The following is a 24403-nucleotide window of genomic DNA, read 5'->3' as shown; positions in this document are numbered from 1 at the left end:
GTATGTTACATGTGTTGAAGAAGATGTACTTCTATAGCATGTAAATCTGTTCACAGGTTTTGTTTTATTGAAAAAATTTTCAGGTGGGTATCTTGGGCCGAACAGGTTCTGGGAAGAGTTCTCTGTTCAATGCTCTCTTGAAGCTGGTTTACACAGATGGTGATATCTCCATCGACGGGGTCAACTGGAACAAAATGCCGCTTCAGAAGTGGAGGAAAGCCTTTGGTGTTGTGCCTCAGGTAACAGCAGTTCTGGGAACAGCTTTTGTCCTCTCTCTTCATGACATCTCTTGATATATATTTTTGTAAATATCTCCTCTACACCCCCACAGAAAGTCTTCATATTTACGGGACCATTCCGCATGAACCTAGACCCTTACGGTTGCCATAGTGATGAGGAGCTGTGGCGGGTCACGGAGGAGGTGGGTGATTTTGCTGCAGCTGATCAATGACTGTGAGGTCAAGTGGGTTTGATGACCCTTTTTTCTAGAGCAATTCAAAGAAACTGGAAAAGCATTGTCTCTGCTGCTGAAACTATGGCAACACTTTATTTGCCACTCAGCAGTTAAGGGTGAAATTGAAGTTTCAAACAAACTGGGATGCCCTAACCCAAACTCACACGACTGGTTAAGTTAATGTTGTCATGCTGGAACTTGATTCTATTTATAAAGTAAAATTATTTAAAATAGTATAGACAGCAAATTTTTAAATATTCAAATCACAATAAAAAAGTTTAAAGTAAAACCATAAATATAAAAATAAATAACATGAATTATTAATAAATAAAAATAATAACAAAATTAATCATTAAAAATAAAATAAAAGTGTAAATAAAAACTAAAACCAGTTAGAATAAACTCCAATATTGCCTTTCTTAGCTAGCTATATACTTTCTATACCTAACAATTTTATAAGAGAATCACCATCAAGTAGAAGTAATTATATTAAGTGCAACATTTTGGTCACCCAATCTTTGTCAGTCATTTAAAATTGTTTTTCTTCAGACTTGATGAAGGTCAATGACTGAAATGTTGCATTAAAAAATTACATGTTTTTGCAAGCTATGGTAGTGTGTGGAATAATTTTTTTTAGTTATTAGTTATCTTATGCACCTACCAATTTTTTGGGTGTGTGAGGTTTCCTATTTGTTGTGTATAAAATAAGTGACCTTTTCTAAAGCAAAACATGAGGTCATCTGGTTATCCATTAAGAACAATTATATGCTTACCCTCCAAATGCTGTCATGTCGGGCACAGAAATAGAAATGACACACTTCTTCTTGTTCTCTTTTTCTTAAGTTATAATTTAGGTGTAATTTTGTTTATGATAACAGTATTTATATTCTGTATAATTTTTATTTTTGAGTAATCAGAAATCATTTAATTAAGGCAGAAAATTAGGTCTAAAATATAGTGTGAATTCTAGTAGTAATATAAAAGTGACCATACAATATGACTATAATCCTTATGAATCATCTAGTGAATTGCAGGTATGTCCTTTAAACCTCTTGTAAAATGCATAGACAATTTGCTGAAAGTATTTGCTTGATTTACAGTTATTTCTGTGTTCATGTGTGAAGGTCGGTCTCAAGACAGTAATTGAGCAGTTTCCAGATAAACTGGACTTCCAGCTGGAATACGGAGGTTATGTACTGAGTAACGGCCACAAACAGCTCATATGTCTGGCTCGGTCCATCCTCAGCGGAGCCCGCATCCTCCTCCTGGATGAGCCTAGTGCCCACCTCGATCCAATGTGAGTCCCGGCACCACTGGCTGTTAGGCCCAAGTACAATGAATTTACGTCATAGTAAATAATGGTGGCTGTGCTTTGTCTTTGGTTTCAGAACAATAAAGGTGTTAAAGAAGACATTACGACAGTCTTTCTCCACGTGCACTATATTACTGTCTGAACACAGAGTGGAACCGCTGCTCGAGTGCCAGTCTTTCTTGGTAAGGCTCTTAAACTACCTCTCTTCCATCAACACCAACTTAAAGGGATAGTTCACCCAAAAATGTAAATTCTGTCATTAATTACTCACTCTCATGTTGTTCCAAACCCGTAAGACCTTCATCTTGAGAAAACAAATGATTAAAAAAATATATATTTTTTATGAAATCCGACAGCTTTCTGACCCTGTTGTACTCTTGTGAACGGGTGATGAAGACTGACATGAAAGAAAAGAAATTGTTGAATAAAGTCGTTATTTTAGTTTTCTTCGTGCACAAAAAGTATTCTCGTAGCTTCATAATCGGACAATTTTAACAATGTCCTTACTACGTTTCTGGGCCTTAAATGTGGTAGATTCGTTGCTGTCTATGCAGGGTCAAAAAGGGTCGGACTTGCATTCTGAAGATGAACAAAGGTCTTACGGGTTTGGAACGACATGAGGATGAGTACTTAATGACAAAATTATCATTTTTGGGAGAACTGTCGCTTTAAATATAAATATTCCTTTTTTTACACTTAATGTTCACATTTTTACTATTATTTGTATTGGAGACAAAAAATAACTTCTGTAAGGATCACTAGTTGCACCAGACAAAATTAAAAATACTGAGTGAGCCTTTTTATATTTCTGTCAGATAGTAGGGACAATTTACGTGTGGTATTCAAAAAAAGGCAAATATACACTACCATTTAAAAGTTTGGGGTGAGTATGATGTACAAAATAAATAAAATTAAGATGAAATAAAATGGACTCAAAAGTATCAATTATTATATTAATTTAAATAATTATAATCAATCAATTATTATATTAATTAAATAAATATATTTTACTGTTTTTATTATTTAAATTTTTATAATGCATTATCTTCTTGTCGATCCACCAGTTCACATTTACAACTCTGCATGTTTGCTGGATTTATTTCACATTGGTCTGAACAAAACTAGCAGAAGGGCTTATTAAAAATGCAAATTCATTCTCTGCCAGCAGGTGACGCTTTTAAAATGGCTGAAATATAGCGGTTTCCCCGGTAACGGCAGTACACAAAGCAGCACAGCACCAGACTTTGAAACGTGCAGCGCTCGTATTTATTCAATGAAATCATAGCCTTTTGAAGTTTAATCATTACATTAAAGCTGTATCGCAATTCTTGTCTTTCCGTCCCCAACTCTAAGCCCTTCTGAAATCAAAATTAAGACTTTTCTCTTAAACCATTTAAGACTTTTTTGGCCTTAAATTTGATACATCTAACAAATTTAATACATTTTTGAGAATGCCATTGTTTTCATCTGACTGCACTCCACTCTCTTCACTGCACTGCTCTACTGAGCTGACTTGATGTGCTTGATATAAATTTGATTTTATTACTGAATGGCATTTAATTAATTATGTCAAAAGGCTTCGCAGTCCAGATTCGGACCAGAGTCTGCCAGTTGGCGACCCCTGCACTAAAGACTAGAGTAATGGCTGCTCAAACTTCAGATGCCTCACTTATAAAATATTGTGCAGAAACCATCCTAAATTTGATCTTACGATCATCTTTCAAATATGCATACATGTGATTCATAGAATGAATGTACGCACAGAAAACGCACGCACACCTCTCTTTCAGATGTGAAATCTATGAGTCGCAAATGATCTTGAACTTGCATGCAACTGAATGGGACTGGCTCTCTGCCTTGTAAACGACTCCTAATAAATGGCATTAACATATTAAAGATCACCAGTCATCGTCCAAATCCTTTAATTTAGAACAGCGAGCTGCAAGAACAGCTTACATTTTTTTAAACCTGCAGTACTCTGCTCAGCACTTTTCCACGTCAGTTTTTACAAATATGAGCTTTGCCGTGGATTTAAGCAATGTGAGCGTACACACACATTATAAATGAGGCCCCAGGAAATACAATTACAATTACAGAAATAAATATTTCACAATATTACTGTTTTTACTGTATTTTGATCAAATAAATGTAACCTTGGTGAGAATAAGAGACTTCTTTCAAAAAATAGCTTTAGTGGAGCTAAATATATATTTTTAAAAGTTTGTCCTTGACTCCTCTAATCTCTTTTGCAGATGATGGACAAAGGTCAGGTGAAGACCTACGATTCCATTCAGAAGCTGCTGAATGAGACCAGTCACCTAAAGCAGGCCATAAGCCCAGCTGAGCGCCTCAAACTCTTCCCTCGCCGGAACTCCAGCATGCGCACCCCTCAGTCCAAACTCAGCTCTGTTACACAGACACTGCAGGAGGAGGCAGAGGACAATATCCAAGACACTCGTCTCTGAGCCTCTCAAACTGGAATTCATACAGAAACAATCAAGCTTACAATGGTCTCCAAATGGTACATAATATTGGATGACCTATCATGAGAACATTTGACATTTATTATGAAAAAGATATGTATTTTTCCTTAATGTCACAAGAGGTACTCAATATCCTCTCACAATGGGACACACAGTGAGGCCAGGAATAATTGAACACTGTAAAAAAAATTGTATAATGTAATTATGATTGATCTCCGTTCTTTTTTATTTGATCAAATCAAATGTATTCTCCTCTGAACATTTAATTTATTAAGTTAATGTGTGACCAACGTCTGGCATCCGTTGAAAGTGCAGCAAAATGGGATCATATGAATCACGTAAATGGCAAAACAATTACTCTATTTTCTCATTTCTTTGGGTGTATCACAGAATTAGGAAAGGCACAAACAAAAACAATGATTATTTTAAAAATGTAAATATATATAAAAGACTTTTCTGTGAAACAAATATATTTTCCAGGACCGTGCTTCTCTGGTTTTTTTCTGTGTGGTCACCAGGAATGACCTGATTCCACTCTTATCTTGTGTTATAGTGGGAAGCTTCAGAGGAGAGGACACAAAAACATAGCTGGCGGTGATAAACGATTCCAGCTGAATGATTTGGTTTCAAACAAACAGTGTTAGCATTAGCTGTGTGGAGAAAGAAAACCCAAGCGCTGAGGTGATGTCTAGTGCATTTTTAATCGTTGTGCTTGGAGGAAACAGGACAATTTCTCTGAACCTCATCCGACAACTATAATACATTTAAACATCAGAGGTCGACTATAATCTCTTCTGTACATATGAACAATACTGACATTAAAATAATACTTGTTTATCCTAAATGTTCAATATAGAAGACAAACGAAAAGTTAATGCGTGCCACTTCCGATTTCATAGTTGGGTTTCACAAAGTCAAAGTTCAAGCCAGTCACTGAGCACGCATGAGAGTAATTGAAAATACTAATTATGGCTTAACAGACAAAAATAAAATATCCTGTGTTCGCGATGGCGGTACTTATTGCCACATTCAGTTCGTTTGGAAACGAGTGAAAAAATATGAACCAAAATTTAATATTACAAACAATATATACAGTTCTCATTTTCCCTTCAAAATTCCTCCAATGTACAAGCGCAATATCACACACGCACACACACACACACTAATCTATACAACATTTAAGTTCCCAGTTCTTATTTACACATATTTGGTAAAACCCTGATTTTCGACAGTTTTTAAAACTCACCTTTCACTTATTAAACATAAAACACAATTGATTGAAAATACTAAAGAGCAAAAAGACTACCAGCTCTTACTTTGATCCAAAACATTTGACCTAAAATGCAAATTGTAAAGTGTTCAAGCAGTCTTTCTTTTGTTAGTTCATCGTACTGTTTTTTCCCTCAGAGTTCTTTACTTAAACAGTTGAATATATTAAAACTATGGTCCCAAAGTACACAATGTAATATAGTGTAACAAGTATGGACAACATGTATAAATACTAAAATGCTGCCAGTAACCAAACTTCACAACATAACAGACTGAGGGCAAAGGGCGGGCAGTGGGAGGTATCTATCAAAGGTTACTGTAGTTTTCATTACAGTTGGGGTCCAGGAACCATATGTTGTCTTGTGGGAAGTTGTTTCTGTTGTAATGGGATGGGGGCTGCCTTGCTCTGCTGCTCGTGGAGGCTCTGCTAGGGTTGCTGCTGTGACTCTGAAGGGAACTGCTGCTGCTGGTGGTGTTCACCTGCTGAGCCCCTCTGCTGCTGGGGACAGGCAGATGCGATCTGGGCCTTGTTGCTCGCCGAGGAGAAGTGTGAACACCGTCGATCTTTTCAAAGATAAAACAATATACAATTTTTTTTTTTTTTAATTTAACAAGAAAGAGAAGAATGCACTTTACACATGTGCATTGCTTCAAAAACTAGCAAGCGACCCACATAGCCAACATTTTAAGTGGATGAGGTGAGAGAAAAATGTCATTACCATATTTCATTCAATATTGCAGATATAAAGTGTGTTATTACTAAAAAAGATGCACTACATATTTTTGTTATAACATCATCCTGTTAGCATTGCAACATACTAATGTCAAACTCCATCGGAAGTAATTGTGCAAAAGTGCCTGCCCACTTTTCAGCGGTACCGATTAAAAAAAACCTCTTCATTAAAGAGTTATAAGCCACGAACCAAACCAACCGGGCTACGAAGTTAATAACAGCACTATCAACTTCGATTTGAAACAAAAAAGTATCTGAAAACTGGACAAAAAGATAAACTTGCAATATATATATATATATATATATATATATATATATAGGCATATTTGGTGTTTTTGGCATGATCTGCTTGTTTCGATTCTCTGATTGTTGGAGATTTCTTTGCAGAAGTATGGGTAATGTACCTTTCCACCAGGAATTATTAAAAATATAAGTTGAAATACTGTGGGTTGATGACTTCAACAAAAGCATAAATCATTTATTAAAAACCTTGTAGTTCACAGTAGGTCTGTCTTTCATAGCTTACAAGTTGATTCCCTAGAAAATGTTTACTTCCGGAACCTGACTGTGGCTCTCTATTTGTGCACTAGATGTAGAGCATTCCAAATCGTTTATTGATGTGGCTCCATGACAGTTAGCATGTTGCCTTAGAAGACAGCTACCTATGTAGGTGGCTCAGCAGGCTTTGGAACAGAGCCATGGTGTTTTATCAAAGACTTGCCTTCTGTGGTGGAGGATGGGTCATATCCACAGCACTCTCTGTTGTAACAGGGCATGTTTGGGGCTGCGTGACCTTGGCATCACTCCTCTGAGGAGTGGGCGGAATCGAGTCTGGAAGCATGATGAAGTCCTCTTTAAAAAGAGCAATCTGTACCAGGTAAAAGAGGAAATGAACACAGCTCGTCAATTCCTAGAAACTACAAGGCCATGTGCTAAACTGTGCCAGACTGTCTGTGTAGCATGAACAGAAAGTCTCTAAGAGAAGCACAAGCTGTTTTTTCTGGAGTTTGCACCGACTATATCTGAGACTAGAGGATTAAATGCTTTTTAATGTGTATGCAAAAGGAGCAAATACAATAATAATGCAAAAATGTTTCTTGAGCAGTAATTCAGCATTGTGATGATTTCTGAAGGATCATGTGACACTAAAGACTGGATTAATGGCTTCTAAAAATTCAGCTTTGCCATCACAGGAATAAATTACGTTTCAAAATATATTAAAATAAAAAAACACTCATTTTAAACTGTAATAATGCTTCACAATATTACTGCATTTACTGTATTTTTGATTGAATAAATGCCACTGTTGTGAGCATTCAGTAAGAGAGTTCTTAAAAACAATTTTCCCAAGGTCAGGGAACAGTAGTATATGTGAGCATTAATGTCTATTACCTTGCTTATGTCTGGCTCAGATTTGCTAGAGCACATGGTCTGGAGTTCTCTGATGAGATCCGTCTCATCATCAGAGAAGAGAGACAGACCCACAGCAACTCCATCACTGAGTCTGCAGGAACATACACACATAATCATTGACAAACACTGCCATCTGTTGGTAGTACAAACATATGCCCACATAAAAAAACACACCTTGCATGATTGACATTTGTCATTGAGTGAGCGCTGGAATTGGCCAGAGATCCTATATGATAAGAATAAAAGAACAGATTATTCTGAGCATTTTTATAAACAGTAGCTTGTTACTGTAGCAGAACTGCATATACTGCAAAATCAAAACCATCAGTAACACCTCACCTTCTATTAAAGAGCAGCCAGAGCTCCTCCCAGAGGCGGGGCTTCCTTTCTTCCTTGGACTGGTATTGGCTCGTCTCCAAGCACCATTATCCCGTCCTTTTCTGCCACCTTTCCTGTAGGCAGAGCCAATGGTGGAAAGAGGGAAACATCCTCCCTGGAACTCTGGTAAGAACCTGTCAATCTCTAACCACACAAAGAGAAAAAGAGTCAGTAAGTACCAATAATGATTACACTGAAAGATTTAATGGCTGATGACTACTTTGAATGTTGTTGGGAAAAGTATCCCAGCTGTTTTTTTGTAAAATTAGCCAAGCTAGTGTAGTTATATTAGTGGCAATGTGTGTTCCTCAACATTTTTGATGGTGCTGTACCTGTTCTGGGCAGCGGGCAGCTCTGCAGCACAGCCTTATTCAGCAGGATATTGAGAGCTGCTTTGACTACCGCCCTCTGACCTGGGCTCAGACCTTTGTTGTTGGGAGACCGTCGCTGGGAGGGAGAGCGCTTGGCTGTTACTCTAGATATAACAGCATCCTCGACCCGTGGAACTATCACTGCGTTCCAAAGCCTCACCAACCACCTAAACACAAAGACACATGGACCAATATTAACAAATAAAATACTGCCTGTCATAGGAAATAATACAAATATCAATATAATTGAATAAAAATAAAGTTTAATTCCGCTTAATACAGTTTAAACTTTCATTCATACATGATACTGTGTTTTTAGCATCAGTTTCGGGGTTCAGAGTAAATACAGCAAACTCCATCTCTGCATGTTCTGTGAGGTTAAAATGTATTTTGGATCACAACATGTGTCAGTTATGCTTTATTTTTACATTAGCATAATCTCCAGCAGTGGAAAGACGATTGCAGCGTTTCACTAGATTCGTAATGAGAAGTATTTGTAAACCCATTTTCACCAAAACTTCCCTGGAGTTTTCTGCCAAAATAATAGCTTGGGGATTTAACTGTAAGTAAGTGTAGCTATTAAGACATAATTATGTTATGTAGTTTTATTACTGTAAAGTACAATAACTACTTACTATTTGTTATAAAATACAAGTAAGTTGTATTACAATAGTAATATATTTATGTCTTATATTAACAATCATAATATATTAGTAGTAATACTATTGGGCCTTGAGGAATCTCAGACAACAGTTTCAGTTGATAAGAAGATATTTGATTATGGTCAAAAATATAACTTAGATACTGTTAAAATTTTTATTTTGCTTAATGTTGAGGCAATTTTTCGATGGTATCGAAAATGTTATCAAATATTTTTCAGAGTATTTAAGTTAGAAATTCCAGTATTGTGAAAACACTCGATTGACGTACTTGGGAATAGCTTGGGTCTGTTCTGGATTCACAGGGCAGGAGAGGAAGATGTAGGGTCCCAACAAGGCCTCCGAGGTCCCCAGACGTGACAGGCAGGCGTTGAGCTGGTGCCACACTGAGCACACCCAAGAAAGCGATTTGTGTACAGGATCATCAGAAGTCCAGCACCGGCCCTGAGTCTGTGCAGCCACAGAGAAACTCAATTAAAGGGATGCAAACCCATATTTTGTTTCATTTGTCACCAAAGGAGTTATTCTGAACAATGTACTGATCAAAAAGATGCAACGCACCACAGAATCATCATTAAAGTGTTCCTTTAATCCTGACATTTACTTACATAGGCTTCATGAGAGTTTAGGAAAGAAATAACAAATAGCCCGATTTGTAAATGAATTTTTCAATTAATGATGAAGTTATCAGCTTTCTGACCCTCGGAAAAGAAGAAATGGTTGAATAAAGTTGTTCTTTTGGGGGGTATTTCAACTATGTCCTTTCTACCTTTCTGGGGCTTGAACATGGTAGTTGTGTTGCTGTCTATGTAGAGCCAAAAAGCTCTTGGATTTCATCAAAAATATTTTAATTTGTGTTCCGAAGATGAACGAAGGTCTTACGGGTTTGGAACGACATGAGGGTGAGTAATTAATGACAGAATTTTCATTTTTGGGTGAACTATCCCTTTAAAAGTTCCAGTCTCCACTCTTTGTAATTAAAACAAAAATAACAGAATTTAAAATGTATTCTTAAACAATTAGATATCGAAAAGAAAAAAAATGTAATTAATTTTGTTGTGCATTCTCAATGTTTATTGAAAGATTCAGCAGGCTCTTATCTAAACTACACTAAATATACTAAACTATCTCGACTAAATTTAGAGCTGAATGGCTTTTCTGGTGGTCTTCCCCGCAGCTCATTAGATAATGAGCAGGGCCGACCTTGTGGAGGAGTTTTCTGCGTAGATGACGTCCCAGCATGCCATTGAGGGGCTCGGTGTCCCAGCGCAGCTGAACCCAGCGGAAGTGCTGCTGTAATCGTAGCTCAGCACCCTGTAGGCGAGGCTTGGCCAGTGTGCCAATCAAAAAACTTCCTTCACGGAAATAGTAAAGCCCATCGTGACCTGCCCATCAGAAAAGAGTTGAACTGAAAAGCTCTTTCTGGTACACTGACTGTTCCAGCTCTGCTGCATCTGTAGGGACGAGTCTCACCATGGTTGAGGGAGAGGGAATAGACAGATCCTCGGTTCTCCAGGGCTTCGCACAGGTCTCCCAGGAGGTGGCTGAGAGAGTGGGCTCTCTGCAGACCCTGCAGAACCACCACAACACAACGCCCAGCACTGCCTTCATGCAAAGACACCAGGAACCCTGATACACAACACAACTCCATCAGCACCAGACAAACCACTAAAATTAAAAGGTGTAATTATTCAAGGAATATTATTGGTTCAACACAAAAATCAAGGTTGCAGTGATGAACTTACAATGAAAGTGAATGGGGTCAGTGCTTGGATGATTTAAAAGCAAAAATTCACTTCTAGTGCAAGTGCCTCACTTTTTCACTTTGATAAGGTACAGGCCAAAGACATGCAAAATCATCAGTGGCCAAAAATCTTCATAGACAGTGTCAGAGAATAAATAACTCATAGTCATTTCCAAACATTTCAGATTCAACACAGGATAAAATATTTTGATCTTGTTTCCAGGGGTCTGTTATCTTCTTCCTCTGCTCCTTTGCCTACATCATCACCTGAGAAATGTGACTCCTTGATACAGCGCTGCATGATTGAAGAGGCTCTTACCACAGTTGATGAAGATCTCCAGCAGGTGCTCTTTTGATACACCCTCATCTATCTCCACCCTGACGACATCACAGCCAATCCCCTGGGCCTCCTGTCTGTGCTGCGAACACACAACACACAACAGGTGCATAAACATCATGACTAGTACAATACATGAGACAAACGAGATACACTAATCATTCAAAATTCACTTTAGTGCACTTTATTGAGAGATTTAGCTCAAGTTTAACGTACTTGTTTTTAAATCTGTGACATTCAACATGAAATCAAATTTAAAATCTTATTACATCATGGAAATAAGATTGTAGATTTTTTTTTTTTACACTACCATTCAAAAGTTTGAGGTTAGTAAGATTTTTCATTGTATTAAAAAGAAGTCTCTTATGCTCACTTTTATTTGATAGAAAACACAGTAAAAACAGTAATACTGTGAAAAATGATTACAATTTAAAATAACGGTTTTCTATTTTAAAATATTTCAAAATTTACAAATGTATTCTTGTGATGGCAAAACTGGATTTTCAGCAGCCATTACTCCAGTCTTCAGTGTCACATGATCCTCCAGAAATCATTCAAATATCATTTAAATAAAATATTTTAGTTTTTTAATTAGTATCAACATTGAAATTAGTTGCGCTGCTTTTTTTTTGGAAATCCTGATGAACAAAGTTCAAAAGGAAAGCATTTATTTAAATAGAAATAAATTATTACATTAATTTAAATGGTTTTTGTAATACTACAAATGTCTTACTGTCACCTTTCATCAATTAAATACATTCTTGCTGAATACAAATATGAATTTCTTTCCAATACTCTAAATAGAATAGAAAAGACTCTAAACTGAATAGTACTGTATGTATTTGAATACATTTTATAAATGTATGTATGAAACTCTGTTGGATTGAAGCTTTATTGTACTTAGGCCTCCTCATATCTTCAGTGTTAAATGTAAAAAAATCTAAAAAAAAATAAAAATAAAAAGTATGACATTTAAAAGTAATTCTTGACATTTTAAATGAACAAAATGCATAAACTTATTCATGTCTTACATTTGATCCACAGAGTTAAAAACTAATATTTAAAACAATTGATAATAGTTACCTTGATATAATGAGAGATCTGGTTGGCGATGTAATCCTGAAAGCTGCCCTCCAGCCCGTGGAAGATGACATTATGGTACTGTTCCACCTGACCACAAGCAAAAACACAGCATTCATCAAAATGCACTACCATCAACACTGTTAAATATCATGAACAACAGCACATGTATTATTCATTTAGAACAGCTTAATTTTATCATTCGTGCCAAATATATTATTTATGCATGCCTTTATGCAGGCTTGATTACTCAAGTGTGTCTTGGAGGGTGTTTTGCTGTCTTACGTTACTGCTTGTTGCACTGCATGTATCTTCTATTACAACATTTTAAAACACAAATTGTATCTGTTGCCCCAAGGTGCCAAACTGGTGGTGAAGGCTCAACGAATGTAGTTTTGGTCCTACGGTATTATAAGGCCTTGTTTCTCTCAGCATTCTTTATCCAAACTTTTAAAGATCATCCAGAGAAACTCAGACATGCTAAAAACTCTGCTGCAGAGAGTGAGTCAGCGTACCAGGCGGACATAGTTCTGCAGCAGCTGTAGAGGGATCAGGGAGTCGTACATCATCTCATCCAGAGTGCACTCTGACAGGCCTGACAGAAAGCAAAATCATAGCAGCCATGAGCCGTAAATCAAACATACACAGTATATCAAAGAGCACACAGAGGCCATGGGAGATCAGGAGATCTGCGTGAAATGGATTTGAGCAAGGGCTTCACGGAGTTGTTTTGACGTGCCATCGTATGAGATGGAATATTCTGGAGCCTGGCTAAACATCAGGGTCATGTGATGAAGGGGAGCACAGCGTGGCTATTCATTAAAGCGTGGAAACCCAAGAGATCTGCTGATTCTTTCTATCACAGAAGACTATATCTTTCTCCTTTACCAAGAGAATCTCTTCTACACAGTCTGATACATTTTACAAAATATCTGGCAATACTTCACAATAAGGTTCAATTTGTTTATATTGGTTAATGCATTACATATTAGGAACTATAACCAATACTTTATTAATCTAATTTAATGCTAATTTCCACATATATGAATAAATTTTTAACACTTCAGGTTGTAATATACAAGTTGTATGGTTAAATTTTTTTTATTTTTCATAAATAATAAAACTTTGATTCAGCAAAGATCCATTCAATTATTCAAAAGTGACAGTTTCAAAAAACATAGTTCAAATAAATGCTGTTCTTTCTATTTATTCATTAAAGAATATTGAATAAATGTATCAATTAGAAGACGCTTTTATCCAAAGCGACTTACAAAAGAGGGTAATAGCAGAAATGAAAACAACATAAAATATATAAGTGTTGTGGCAAGTCCTGGTTAGTCTAATGCAGTGCGTAGCAAGTTTTTTTCTTAATAATAAATACACAGAATAAAAAGTAGATAGAAAAGAGATAGAATAGATAGAGCTATTGTCAGTGGGTCAAGTTATTATTATTTTTTATAATAATTAAAATGAAAACAAGTAGATAGAATAAAAAAGAATAGAGAACTTTTGCTCAAGATTTTTAAAAAATTATTATCAGTATTGAAATTAGTTGTGCTGCTTTTTTTGTGCTTTTTTGGAAGCCATGATACTTTTTTCAGTATTTATTTAAATCTAAATAAATTATTACATTTATTTAAATGTTTTTTGTAACACCATAAATGTCTTACTGTCCCCTTTCATAAAAATAAATGCATTCTGAATAAAAATATGAATTACTTAAAAAAAAAAAAAACTGATCCTAAACTGAATAGTACTGTATGTATCTGAATACATTTCCTAAAGGTATCAATGAATGAAAATAGAAAAGAAAATAGACAGAGCTAGTGTTAGGAGATATTATTATTTTTTATAATAATTAAGAAGTAAACAAGTACTGTAGATAGAATAAAAAAGAATATGGTTTATAAAAATAGGATTTTGCATGATTTTTTTCAAGTTATCAGATTTTTTAATGTAATATGTATCTTATTCTCACCAAGGCTGCATTTATTTCATATTCATTCAAAAATTCAAAGCATTTAAAAATATAGTAAAAGCAATGCAATTTTGAAATATTATTACATTTTAAAATAGCTATTTGAAAGTAGTGTGAAACAGGCCTAGTTTGAAGAGACTGAATGAAATGGCTACAAAGCCCACCTTTGAGATGTATGGTAATACGTTGACTCAAACGCTTCCGAACAAGGTCCCATGGAGACTGAGGCAGCTCCTGCCCTGGCAACCATACAGCATCACCTGAAAAACACACGCATGAAGATAACAGTTTAACAACAGTATTCAAGAGAGGTACATCGGCTAGATTTATGTATCCGTCTATGGTGAAAGACACGGATGTGTAATCCTAACTGACATGGGAGCAGTTTTCATCTACAGTAGTACTGTATGTCAAACTTGAGAGCCATGATAAGTCAGCTTTTATCCTGCAAATCCTCTTCTCTCTCTCTCTTTCCTGTCTGTCAGTCTCCTCATGTTTTGTGTCAGGAATAGTAGATAGTCATCACGTTGCTCTCTCTAGGCCAAATCGCTTCATTTTTATCTGCTCTTGGTGTTTGGAAACATCTTGTCTTAAGGGAGGAGTTGAGTGTAAACAAAAAAGAAATGGTGAGAGAAAGAGTGCAAAAGAGAGAGGGAGAAGGCCAGAGGGGTGTGAAAGAGATAGGTGAGAACTTGGAGAAGGCTAGTTTATTTTCAGCAGCCCTGCATGACAACCCTCGGGTCGAGCCAAGCTCACTTAGGCCCCTATCCCACGTCCTTCCCTACTTGGCCCACTGTGGTGTTGGACAACACCCAAGAAAAGAGCCATTTTAACTTCACGCTCACTAGAGCCAATAACTACTGAAGAGCCTACACAAGTAGATAATAGCATGTTTGTGTGGATGTGTGTGTGGTGCTGCGTTCTATATTCAGAAGTTTTATACCACAAATCATACTAGTGACAGTTATATTTGATATTTTTGGTCGTCTCTTTTTTCTTGCATCTATGACAACAGCAGTATAAAATCGCTGAGGTGGGGAAATTAAAACTTGAACAGTGACCAAGGGCAATTCAGGAAGTGCTGCAGCTGTTCAGGAGGCTGGGATCATCTAAGAATAGCCATTCCAAATGTGTCTCTACACTACAGGTTGCATTTCAAAGAAATCATGAAATGATCATGGCTGCTTCTGCACTGTACATTCAAATATGTGAGTGAAAGGGGAAAGAAATGTCATATTTCATGTCAAAATAAATCAAATTAATAAAAAAAAATTTTTGCATTGTGATATTGCAAATTACCATAAAGCAAATAAAAAATAAATAAATAAATGAAAAACCAGATTGAAAATTATTCTGTTTGAAGACAATAATATAAAATTACTACAGTGATATATATATACTTAAAATTGTGATTTACAATTGAAATAATATATATTACCATTCAAAAGATGAGATCAGTAAGTTTTTTTTTTCTTTTAGGAAATTAATACTTTTAATCAGCAAGGATGCATTAAATTGATCAAAAGTAATGGTAAATACTTTTACATTGTTACAATAAAATTCCATTTTAAATGAACACTGTTCTTTTGAAAATTCTATTCATCAAGGAATCCTAAAAAAAAAAAATATCACAAACATAACTAGCACAACTGCACTCTACTTTAATAATAATAAAAAAAATTGAGCACCAAATGGTTTCTGAAGGCTCATGTGAAACTGAAGACTAGTAATGACGCAGTAATGGCTGCTGAAAATTCAGCTCGGTCATTTCAGGAATAAATTACATTTTAAAATATATTACAACAGAAAACTTAAAAAAATAAAATTGTAATAATATTTCACTATATTACAATTTTTCTGTATTGTTGATCAAATAAATGCAGTCTTGGTCAGCATAAGAGACTTCTTTCAAAAACATTAAAAAATCTTATTAACCTCTGACTTTTAAATAGTAGTGTATTTACATTTTCTTTTGATGTTGAGGTGAATTTTCATGAGAGATTTGTATTATTATTAATTAAACAACACATAAGACCTAAAGTTATGGAGAGAATCAAGTTAAATGGACACAAATTAATCTGAATTTCGAGGCAAGTAGCTAGTTACACTGTAAGATGTACAGTAGATGTGTTTACCTATGACTACAGAGGCCATGCTGTTAGAAGAGAGCCCCAAAGTGTCTGCTCCACCCCGAGCTTCCTCCAGTTCCCAGCTCCCACAAATTAACTGGAGGTGACTGGTCAGCAGATGACTCAAGCTTCCTGTTAGTTCTTCCCAGCTAGTATGGCGCTGAACTGAAACTTTGCCAACAGCGCAGCCATCCTCCAGGAGATCCACAGGGCAAAGACGCTCCGGTGAGTTCATGAGCACCTGTACAACCACTATGTACCAGTCTAAAGTAGGGTAGAAATCAAAAGTTAAACGGTAAGGCAGGGGTCAATTATCAAGTCAACTATCACATTTGTACAAAGCTCCAACTATACTTACCCAGGTTCTCTAGTAGGTCTTTGCAGTCATCTGTGGCAACATCATGTATGGTGCGATTGCATTTATCCTTCTTCTTCATGTCCTGTTGACTGTGGTTACACAAAACCTCCAGGCATTTCTGTAAACCAGGAGATACGTAAGCATGCAAGGCACCATCTGTGTTTATCAGTCTCCTCTAACTCTTGTTTTCTGGCAGTGTATTCAGCATCAAACATGTCACCTTGTAGCCCCTGGATGCAGCAATATGGGCAGCAGTCCAGCCATCTTGGTTACTGTGGTTGAGAATTTGACTGGCCTTGGTTCTGCCATGGTGTTGGAGCTCCTGGTTGGGGTTTGAAGGAGATGCAGGGAGACCCGGGTCTGGTTCAGGAGATGAGTGGTGTAGCAGGAGCTTCAGAGGGCCCACATGACCTGAACTGACTGCAGCGTGCAGAGCCGTGCAGTTGTCCTGTGAACAAAAAACACTTAAGTTGAAGGGGTAAAGAAATAGAACAAAGGTATTTTTGAGGAAATGCAATAATTGCACAACTGTGTAATAAATAATAATAACATGAAAATACATTTTATTATTTACTTGATTAGTATGATTTATATTATATTATATTATATTTAAATTAATTTGCGGTATTGTTATTTATATCGTTTTTTAAAATTCCACAAACATACTAATCTATCAATACACACACTTACAGTACACACACTTATTTTTTTAGTCTGGCTTTGAAGTAGGGAAATTTTGATTTGGGAATCCATTACAAGTGTTTGTTTTACTTGTGTGTAAGTTATGTGTGTGTATATAAGTTTCTGTATTTAGATTTTTATTCTTAATTTTTGTGAAGCACTTTGGGCAACAAAGTTGCATTTAAATGTGCTACATGAATAAATAAAAATTGAAGTTGAAGACAAAAATATAAAAAATGCACAAAAGATGAACCAACCAGCAAATACCTTAATATAGACATTTAGAATTTCCCAGGATATTTATTTTTAAGCCCAGTAAATTAGAGCAAACTGAGAAAACATCTAGGGCATAATTAAGTGTTTCTAAATAAGGACCGTAATTACATTATTAGCAACACACAGACAGCAAAATACCCACGCTCAACTGTTACGGTAACCATGGAGATGAAAAGAGGGGCAGTATTTCCTAACGTGTTCAGGAACGCAGAATGTAATTGACATTTGTGTGACACTGGTGTCAGTGCGGATCTGAAAACTCACAGACGTGACATGTGAACAGTCCGCTCCTGCGTCTAGCAAGACTTTCACACACTCCACATGTCCCTGCTCACAGGCCAGGTACAGAGGGGTTCTTCCCTGCGAACACTCCCTCTCCAAATCAACTCCACATTTCACAAGAGCTCTCACGCACCTACCAATAAGAGAGCAGATATCTTTGCATAGAGAAACAAATCAGAGAAATAAAATTGTGTAGACCCTGGTAACATGATTTAATCACAACTGGGCAGCACTAAATACATTTTCAAAAGAGATCCAAAATGTTTTGTCATCTGGTTACTCAATCCACATACTGAGGTAGTCACAAGCGCATATGCATACATCACATTTTATTTTAAATGCCAATCCTTTTTTATGCATACCACCTACTCACTTGACAATAATTTAATGCACTAAAGCAAAGGTTTTTATACAAGCCTGTAACATGCGGCTTTAAAAGAACAGTCCCATACAAAAATCCAGTCCACTTTATATTAGGTGGCTTTAACTACTATGCACTTACATCAAAAAATAAGTATAATGCACTTTGTGTTCTTATTGTATTGCAAAACACTTTTGCTGCTATTGAGGTGGGATACGGTTAAGGCTAGGGACAGGTTTGGTGGTATGGGTAGGGTGGGTTATTGTGTAAGGGAAAGGTCAACAGTGTAATTATAAATGTACTTACAGAAATGAATTACAGATGCAATTACATGCAGGTATTTTTAAAGTACAATGTAATAACATGTATGTACACAATAAATGCATTGCATCAAATATTAATTTCCATGTAAGTACAATATAGTAGTTAAGGGCCTGATTTCACAGACAGGGCTTAGACAAAGCCATTGTTCAATTAGGAAATTTAAGTAATTTTTAATAACATGCCTTAGAAAAAACATTACTGTGCATCTCGAGACAAAACAAAGGCACTGATATGTTTTAAGATCAGTCAGTGCAAGTTTCTTTCAGTTAAAACAGCTCAGACTTACACTTTAGTCTGGGACTAGGCTTAAGCCTTGTCTGTGAAACCAGGGGAAGGCCACCTAATATAAAGTGGGACCAAAAATCCCATAAAAATGCACGAGAGATTAAAAGTAAGTTGCAAATATACTTGGGAAAAAAAACCTGTGACAACTTTTTGTAAAACTCAGTCTATCTCACCTGACAATTTATAATCAAATCACCTGATATGATGATAATAACAGTGGAATAAGAGGCTCAAAACTCTGTCTGTTCTTGAAAACAAATTAAAATAATTAAAATGGCACAAAAGCGAGGGAATTGAGAAGAGAGGACTCACCCATGGTGACCATTTTCAGCAGCGGCATGTAACGGTGTAAATCCTGTTTCATCAACAGCATCAGCAGATGCCCCTGAAGTCATCAGCAAATTTAAGCAGTCTAAAAAATGGACATTAAAACATTATTTACATATTATAAATATATATTTTCACTGTCTATGTGTACACAAGTAATTCTAAATCTATAGAAAAACAATCACTGGATAATGTCTTATGCAAAACCTATGCAAAGCTACCAAATTTCAATTATTTCATGCACAGAAATGCTAATCTATCCTGCACGTACCTGTGTGTCCATTAAGAGCAGCAGAGATCAAGGCAGAGGTTAATTCATGTTGATGGTGATGAATATCCAATAGTGGATCTCGGTTAAGCAGCATAGACAATAAAGTGACATTTCCCTGGGAAGCAGCTTGGAGGAGAAGGGTTTGCCCGTCATCCAGGGGGACGGGGTCACCGCAGGTTAGCGAGGGGACTATGGAGGGACACCAGCCTGGGAGGGTTCAAGCAACAGCAGTAACTAGTGAGGCAGGGTGCTTGTATTGTGCCAAAATGTGTTCTCTGATCCAAAACATTACCCAGAAGAACGACTCCATTTGTCATTCAGAAATAATTTAAGGCCACTGCCACTGGCGCAGTGCTGACTGAGACAACTATTTTGTAGTTCAGTAACCAAATTACTCTCCAGAGAGATGAACACACAAAGATTTGTATTCTAAAGGAAATGCGAAGTAAGCCAAATTCAGTCAAACAAAGGGTAAATGTTTATGTGATGTACACATTTTGGCACAACACTGGAAATGTATTATTCTAAAGAGTGTATCTACAATTCACACCCTCTTTCCTAGTAATCAGATCCTTTTTTAAATGCTAAAGTCAACTTCATCTGTTGGATCAGGTTAAAAACAAAGAGTCAAATAAAAGACAAAACTCAACCAGATAAATGAAATCAGGCAGCAGGCAGTTTATGGTACATTATCAAAGTCACGCATCACAGATTGTGTCAGTCAAACTAAAACATTCTAATCATGGAGCAGATTGTGTGAGACACATCAATTAGACAGCGTTAGAAAGATGGAAACTAATGCAGAGAAACAGATGATTTTTGACAAAGCACAGGGGATATTACTGGCTAAATGGTACCTATGAATTCAAATGAGTGTGGATGTAACTAGTCTAGTATCTGATTGCTAATGCTAGGGTATGTTTGTAAATAGCTTTGTCTCTAGGGATTCTCTATGTGTATCATGGTTAATGGAGGGAGTTGAAGTGAGAGCGATAGGTTGTTTCATTGAAGTCAAGTGGAAAGCATAAGATTATTGGCTCTTTTCTGGGTTAAAATGGGCGGCAGAGAGAGCAGAGGAGCCTCAGAGAACTGCCATGGCTGAGTGGCTGCAGAGAGAGGGAGAAAAGTGCTAATTTTTAGCATTTAGCGATGACAGCTAGCTACCGACATCTCTCAGAGCTACCCTGTGGATTAGTCTCTAGTGACAATGAAGAGGAAGACTCTGCTGGAATACTTGCTCTGCTTTCACTGGTGTTACAATTGTCTTTCTCTGGTGCTCTCAGAAAGCTATGAAGAGGCCTGCAGAGACAGGATGGTATTTCAAAATGTGAGAGAACCCTAAATCTTCTGACACTGTTTCCAAGGGGAAAATCTAACTGCAGTTGGAGCTGTCTTATACTTTTGCCTTACATAACAAAACATAACTCTACCTAATTGGCATCATTGTCAAAGTTATTTTTTGAGCTACCCTGCTGAAAAGACCAGCATATGTTGTGTTTTTTGATGTTGGTTACCAGTGTAGGATGTACTGGTGTCTCCACCAGGCTTCGTAATTAGCTTAACCAGCAATAATTTACAGGAAAGACCATGCTGTTTGACCAGCCACCAGCTAGACTAACAACAAATTGGCACTAACCAGCCAGATCTGCTAGGACATTCCTGCTAATCTATGCTGGCCTTTATTGAAGGTATCATTTTATTCTAAAATGGGTGTCCATTTCTGCTCATTGAGGGTCACTGTCCTGTAGAGTTTAGCTACAACCCCAATCAAATACAACTGAACCAGCTAATCAAGGTCTTCAGGATCACTGCAAATTTCCAGAAAGTTGTGTTGGAGCTAAATTTTGCAGGACATAGACTGGACATTTCAGATGTAGAAGTGCATACTATTGTGGAGAATAAATGCAGAGAGACATCTAGGAATATTTAAGTACAAGATCTTGACAAATACAATTATATTGGCTTAGTTGTCTAGGAATATCTTCGAAACAATGGAATTAAACATTAAAAATGCAGCGAACGACACCACACTCACAGGTTTCAAGTTTCTCTACAGCTGGTGAAACAAAGAAACAGATGGTGGCATGGACACGGTGGAGTGGTTAGTTTAAGACATTGTGGGAAACAGGTTAGTGGTGGAACACAGGAGAGGCAGAACCATGCTGTAGGTCAATGGGAGGAAAGGGGATAGAGCAGCCTCTGGCATCAGCTTCAGAATGGGTTACAGGAAAGACCCCTAGAGACCTGCTTTTTCAAGAGAGGGTCAACCTATTTGTATCTAAAAGTACTTTCGCGAGGTCAAGAACCTATCCTGACATGGGTAGATGCACTCAAGAATCTTACAAATATTCTTGGTTACTTTAACGTACTGCATTTCAACCGGCAGGCCACCCTAGTAGTGTATGAATACTCCTCTCTTGATTTCTCCAAGTCTATGTCCTCCTCTGCTAGGACTTACTGAAGAATACATAAAGTATGGAAATGCAGGGGAGTAGAGAGGAGAAGCAGTGAAAGCAAGGGTGAAGAATGGAGCACCCTTTTACCTGATGCTGCTGCCAGGGGGCTGCCCGGGTGCTGGGGGCTATGGGACGGAAGACTAGGTGGGTTTATGGAGGGGCTACTGATAATGGTAGCTGTGGAGGAGGTGGTGACAGGGGGGCACGCCACACATGCTGCTGTTGGCTGCGACCCCCACGGCCAGCCAGTACAGGAAGCACCCACCTGTGACGTAGTCAAGGCTGGGACTGTACCGCCCAAATCTAAGGAGGGCTTTGGTGGAAGCTGAGGGGTGGCAGTTGATTTGGCGAGGCCTACCCCCAGTCCTGTTCCTGGGGACCTGCTGGCTTCACCTACTACTTTGATTGGTGGGTGTGGAGGGGATGGTGTCTGGGACAGTCCTGGTTTTTTTGGTGGGATGGGAGGTGGGTTACCCCGGTCGATGCGGGCCACAGTTGGTGATTTAAGGCCTATCTGGGGGTGGCCCAAACGCCCAGTGAATGGTCCTCCCTCAGATGCGGAGTGTGGCAGACCAGGGCGAAGGACTGCAGGGGGCCCCCCTGCTGGAGGGCTTGTAAATCGGGAGAGAACCTGTGTGACTGTGTGGCGTGCCTGCTGTTTGGCTGCAAAGTTGTCTCGATTTGTGGGGGACAGATCGCGGGAAGGGGGGCTCTGGTTTGCGGTTCCATTTTGGTCCTGCTCTGAAGCAGAAGGTTGGAATTTGTAACGGGCCGCCTGGACGCGTGGACTGACCCCAGTCGGCAAGGTAGCAGAGACACTAGGTGAATGTGAGCCATGCGCATGCGTTTGGCCCTCTCCTCCATTTTCTGCCTGAGAGCTCCCGTGGTGTAGCCCCCGCCCCACACTGGAAGTCTTAGGTAGGTTCATGCTAGCATAGGTGGAACCTGTAGGCTTGACGGGGATGGAAAGTGGCACCTTCTTAGCCCCTTCATTTTCCAGCGGTACATCTGTCTGAGAGGAGGCAGTCTTGCAGACAGTGGCTTCAGTGCCCACAGCCACAGATGCAACAGTCTTGGGTTTGACTGGGGCAGATGCTGGGGCAGAAGGCAGTGGTGGGGCGTCTTTGCATCGCTCAGTTCTTAGCTGCTCCACCTGCTGGCGGAGATTCTCACTTTCAGCTCGCAGCTCTGCAGCGCGTATCTCCTCGCGGCTAAGCCTAGACCGTAGCTGCTCTCGCTCTGTGTCAAACTCGGCCAGCTGTTTCTCCATCTCCGCTTCCATCTGTTGGCTACGACGCCGTTCGGATGCCAGTTCTTCCTCCAGTCGTCCCACGGAGCGGCCTTCCTGCTCAGTGCGGGACGAGAGCTCCTCAAAGCGCTGGTTCTCTTCGACCACACGAGCAGCTAGCTGCTTGCATTCATGCACCAGTGACATCACCACATGTTTGTTTTTCTCTCGCTCATCCTTCAGCTGAGCCGACAGCTTCCTGTGTTCCTGCTCCAGGCTCTGCAGCTGCAGTTTCTCCATTTCAAGCTAGACACAGCAGCATCAGGGCAAACGTGAGACTCGCAGAGAGTAAACAACACACACATAAAACAAGACACTGATTATTAAACATTTAAAGGTTTGTCAGTCCATTGGACATTGAGAAAATTAAAAAATGACTTTAAAATCTAGTACAACGCAACTTTGAGAAAATGTCCTGAAATCAGAGGTCACGCTATGTTAACCTTAAATAACTTTCTGCTTATGTCTAAGCTCCACTAATGAAGCATTTGCATTAATTTATCAGTTGTAGTGCTTTTCTATGTTTTATATGTCACATATTTAAAAAACAAAAATCTATAAATAAACCCCAATGTCTATTTTGGAGACTGGCTTAATTAGTTGTATCTTTGTAAAGTAGGTCAAGGGATCAGTACTCATATGCTAAGGTATTGGCTGAAATGATCACATCAATCATGTTTGATAGCAGTTTGACCTTTGAGGTATCGGTTTCTTTTAATATGAAAATTGAATATCAAAATAGGGGACACACTACTACCATCAACTGCTGCAATACACTACTTGCAGGAAACAAAGATGACCAGTTAGCTCTTATTCACACTACATGTTACAGATAAGAATTCAGGATTTATTTACAGATTTGAGCTGCTTAGCCTATGAATAAATGAATACTTGCTCTGAAATAATGAGAAAGCTTTAGTGGCACAGTGGCTAGAAACAGACAGAAATCACTGTGATAACATACAACTACTGTATGCTTATTCTATTCATAAACATTATTTAACATTTCCTCATTGTAACTAGTACTATATATAAGAGCTGCTACATTTAATAACAGTACCAATGCAATAAGAGAATTGTCACCATAACAACCAAGCGCAAGTGTTTATTATTGGAACAGAGAGCTCAGTTCTCTCAGTGTCAGTGTAACATGT

General features: G+C 38.0%; 2 protein-coding genes across 2 annotated transcripts in view; one reads left to right on the top strand and one right to left on the bottom strand.

Moving 5' to 3' along the window:
- LOC306843235 (cystic fibrosis transmembrane conductance regulator) overlaps window positions 1-5136 on the top strand; it is a gene marked incomplete at its 5' end in the record, with an annotated part of 29315 nt that extends 24179 nt beyond the window's left edge. Inside the window, 5 exons of the mRNA XM_079374577.1 lie at window positions 84-239; window positions 332-421; window positions 1579-1751; window positions 1843-1948; window positions 4019-5136. Coding sequence (XP_079230703.1) covers window positions 84-239; window positions 332-421; window positions 1579-1751; window positions 1843-1948; window positions 4019-4231 — 738 coding nt within the window. The 3' untranslated portion in view covers window positions 4232-5136. The remainder of the gene's footprint in view (window positions 1-83; window positions 240-331; window positions 422-1578; window positions 1752-1842; window positions 1949-4018) is intronic.
- The window catches only part of LOC306843234 (cortactin-binding protein 2-like), a 54369-nt gene continuing 34898 nt past the window's right edge, over window positions 4933-24403 (bottom strand). Inside the window, exons 4-23 of the mRNA XM_079374576.1 lie at window positions 22049-23495; window positions 19506-19712; window positions 19220-19319; window positions 17920-18070; window positions 16919-17146; window positions 16699-16816; window positions 16347-16604; window positions 14376-14471; window positions 12749-12828; window positions 12237-12323; window positions 11136-11235; window positions 10546-10701; window positions 10276-10457; window positions 9344-9522; window positions 8375-8580; window positions 8004-8186; window positions 7839-7890; window positions 7644-7755; window positions 6973-7119; window positions 4933-6082 (exon numbers count right to left, since the gene is read on the bottom strand). Coding sequence (XP_079230702.1) covers window positions 5825-6082; window positions 6973-7119; window positions 7644-7755; window positions 7839-7890; window positions 8004-8186; window positions 8375-8580; window positions 9344-9522; window positions 10276-10457; window positions 10546-10701; window positions 11136-11235; window positions 12237-12323; window positions 12749-12828; window positions 14376-14471; window positions 16347-16604; window positions 16699-16816; window positions 16919-17146; window positions 17920-18070; window positions 19220-19319; window positions 19506-19712; window positions 22049-23495 — 4347 coding nt within the window. The 3' untranslated portion in view covers window positions 4933-5824. The remainder of the gene's footprint in view (window positions 6083-6972; window positions 7120-7643; window positions 7756-7838; window positions 7891-8003; window positions 8187-8374; window positions 8581-9343; window positions 9523-10275; window positions 10458-10545; window positions 10702-11135; window positions 11236-12236; window positions 12324-12748; window positions 12829-14375; window positions 14472-16346; window positions 16605-16698; window positions 16817-16918; window positions 17147-17919; window positions 18071-19219; window positions 19320-19505; window positions 19713-22048; window positions 23496-24403) is intronic.

Source organism: Barbus barbus (assembly GCF_936440315.1).
Source record: "Barbus barbus genome assembly, chromosome: 23".
NCBI classification, from domain to species: Eukaryota; Metazoa; Chordata; class Actinopteri; order Cypriniformes; family Cyprinidae; genus Barbus; species Barbus barbus.
This window is presented reverse-complemented; position numbering and strand designations above follow the sequence as displayed.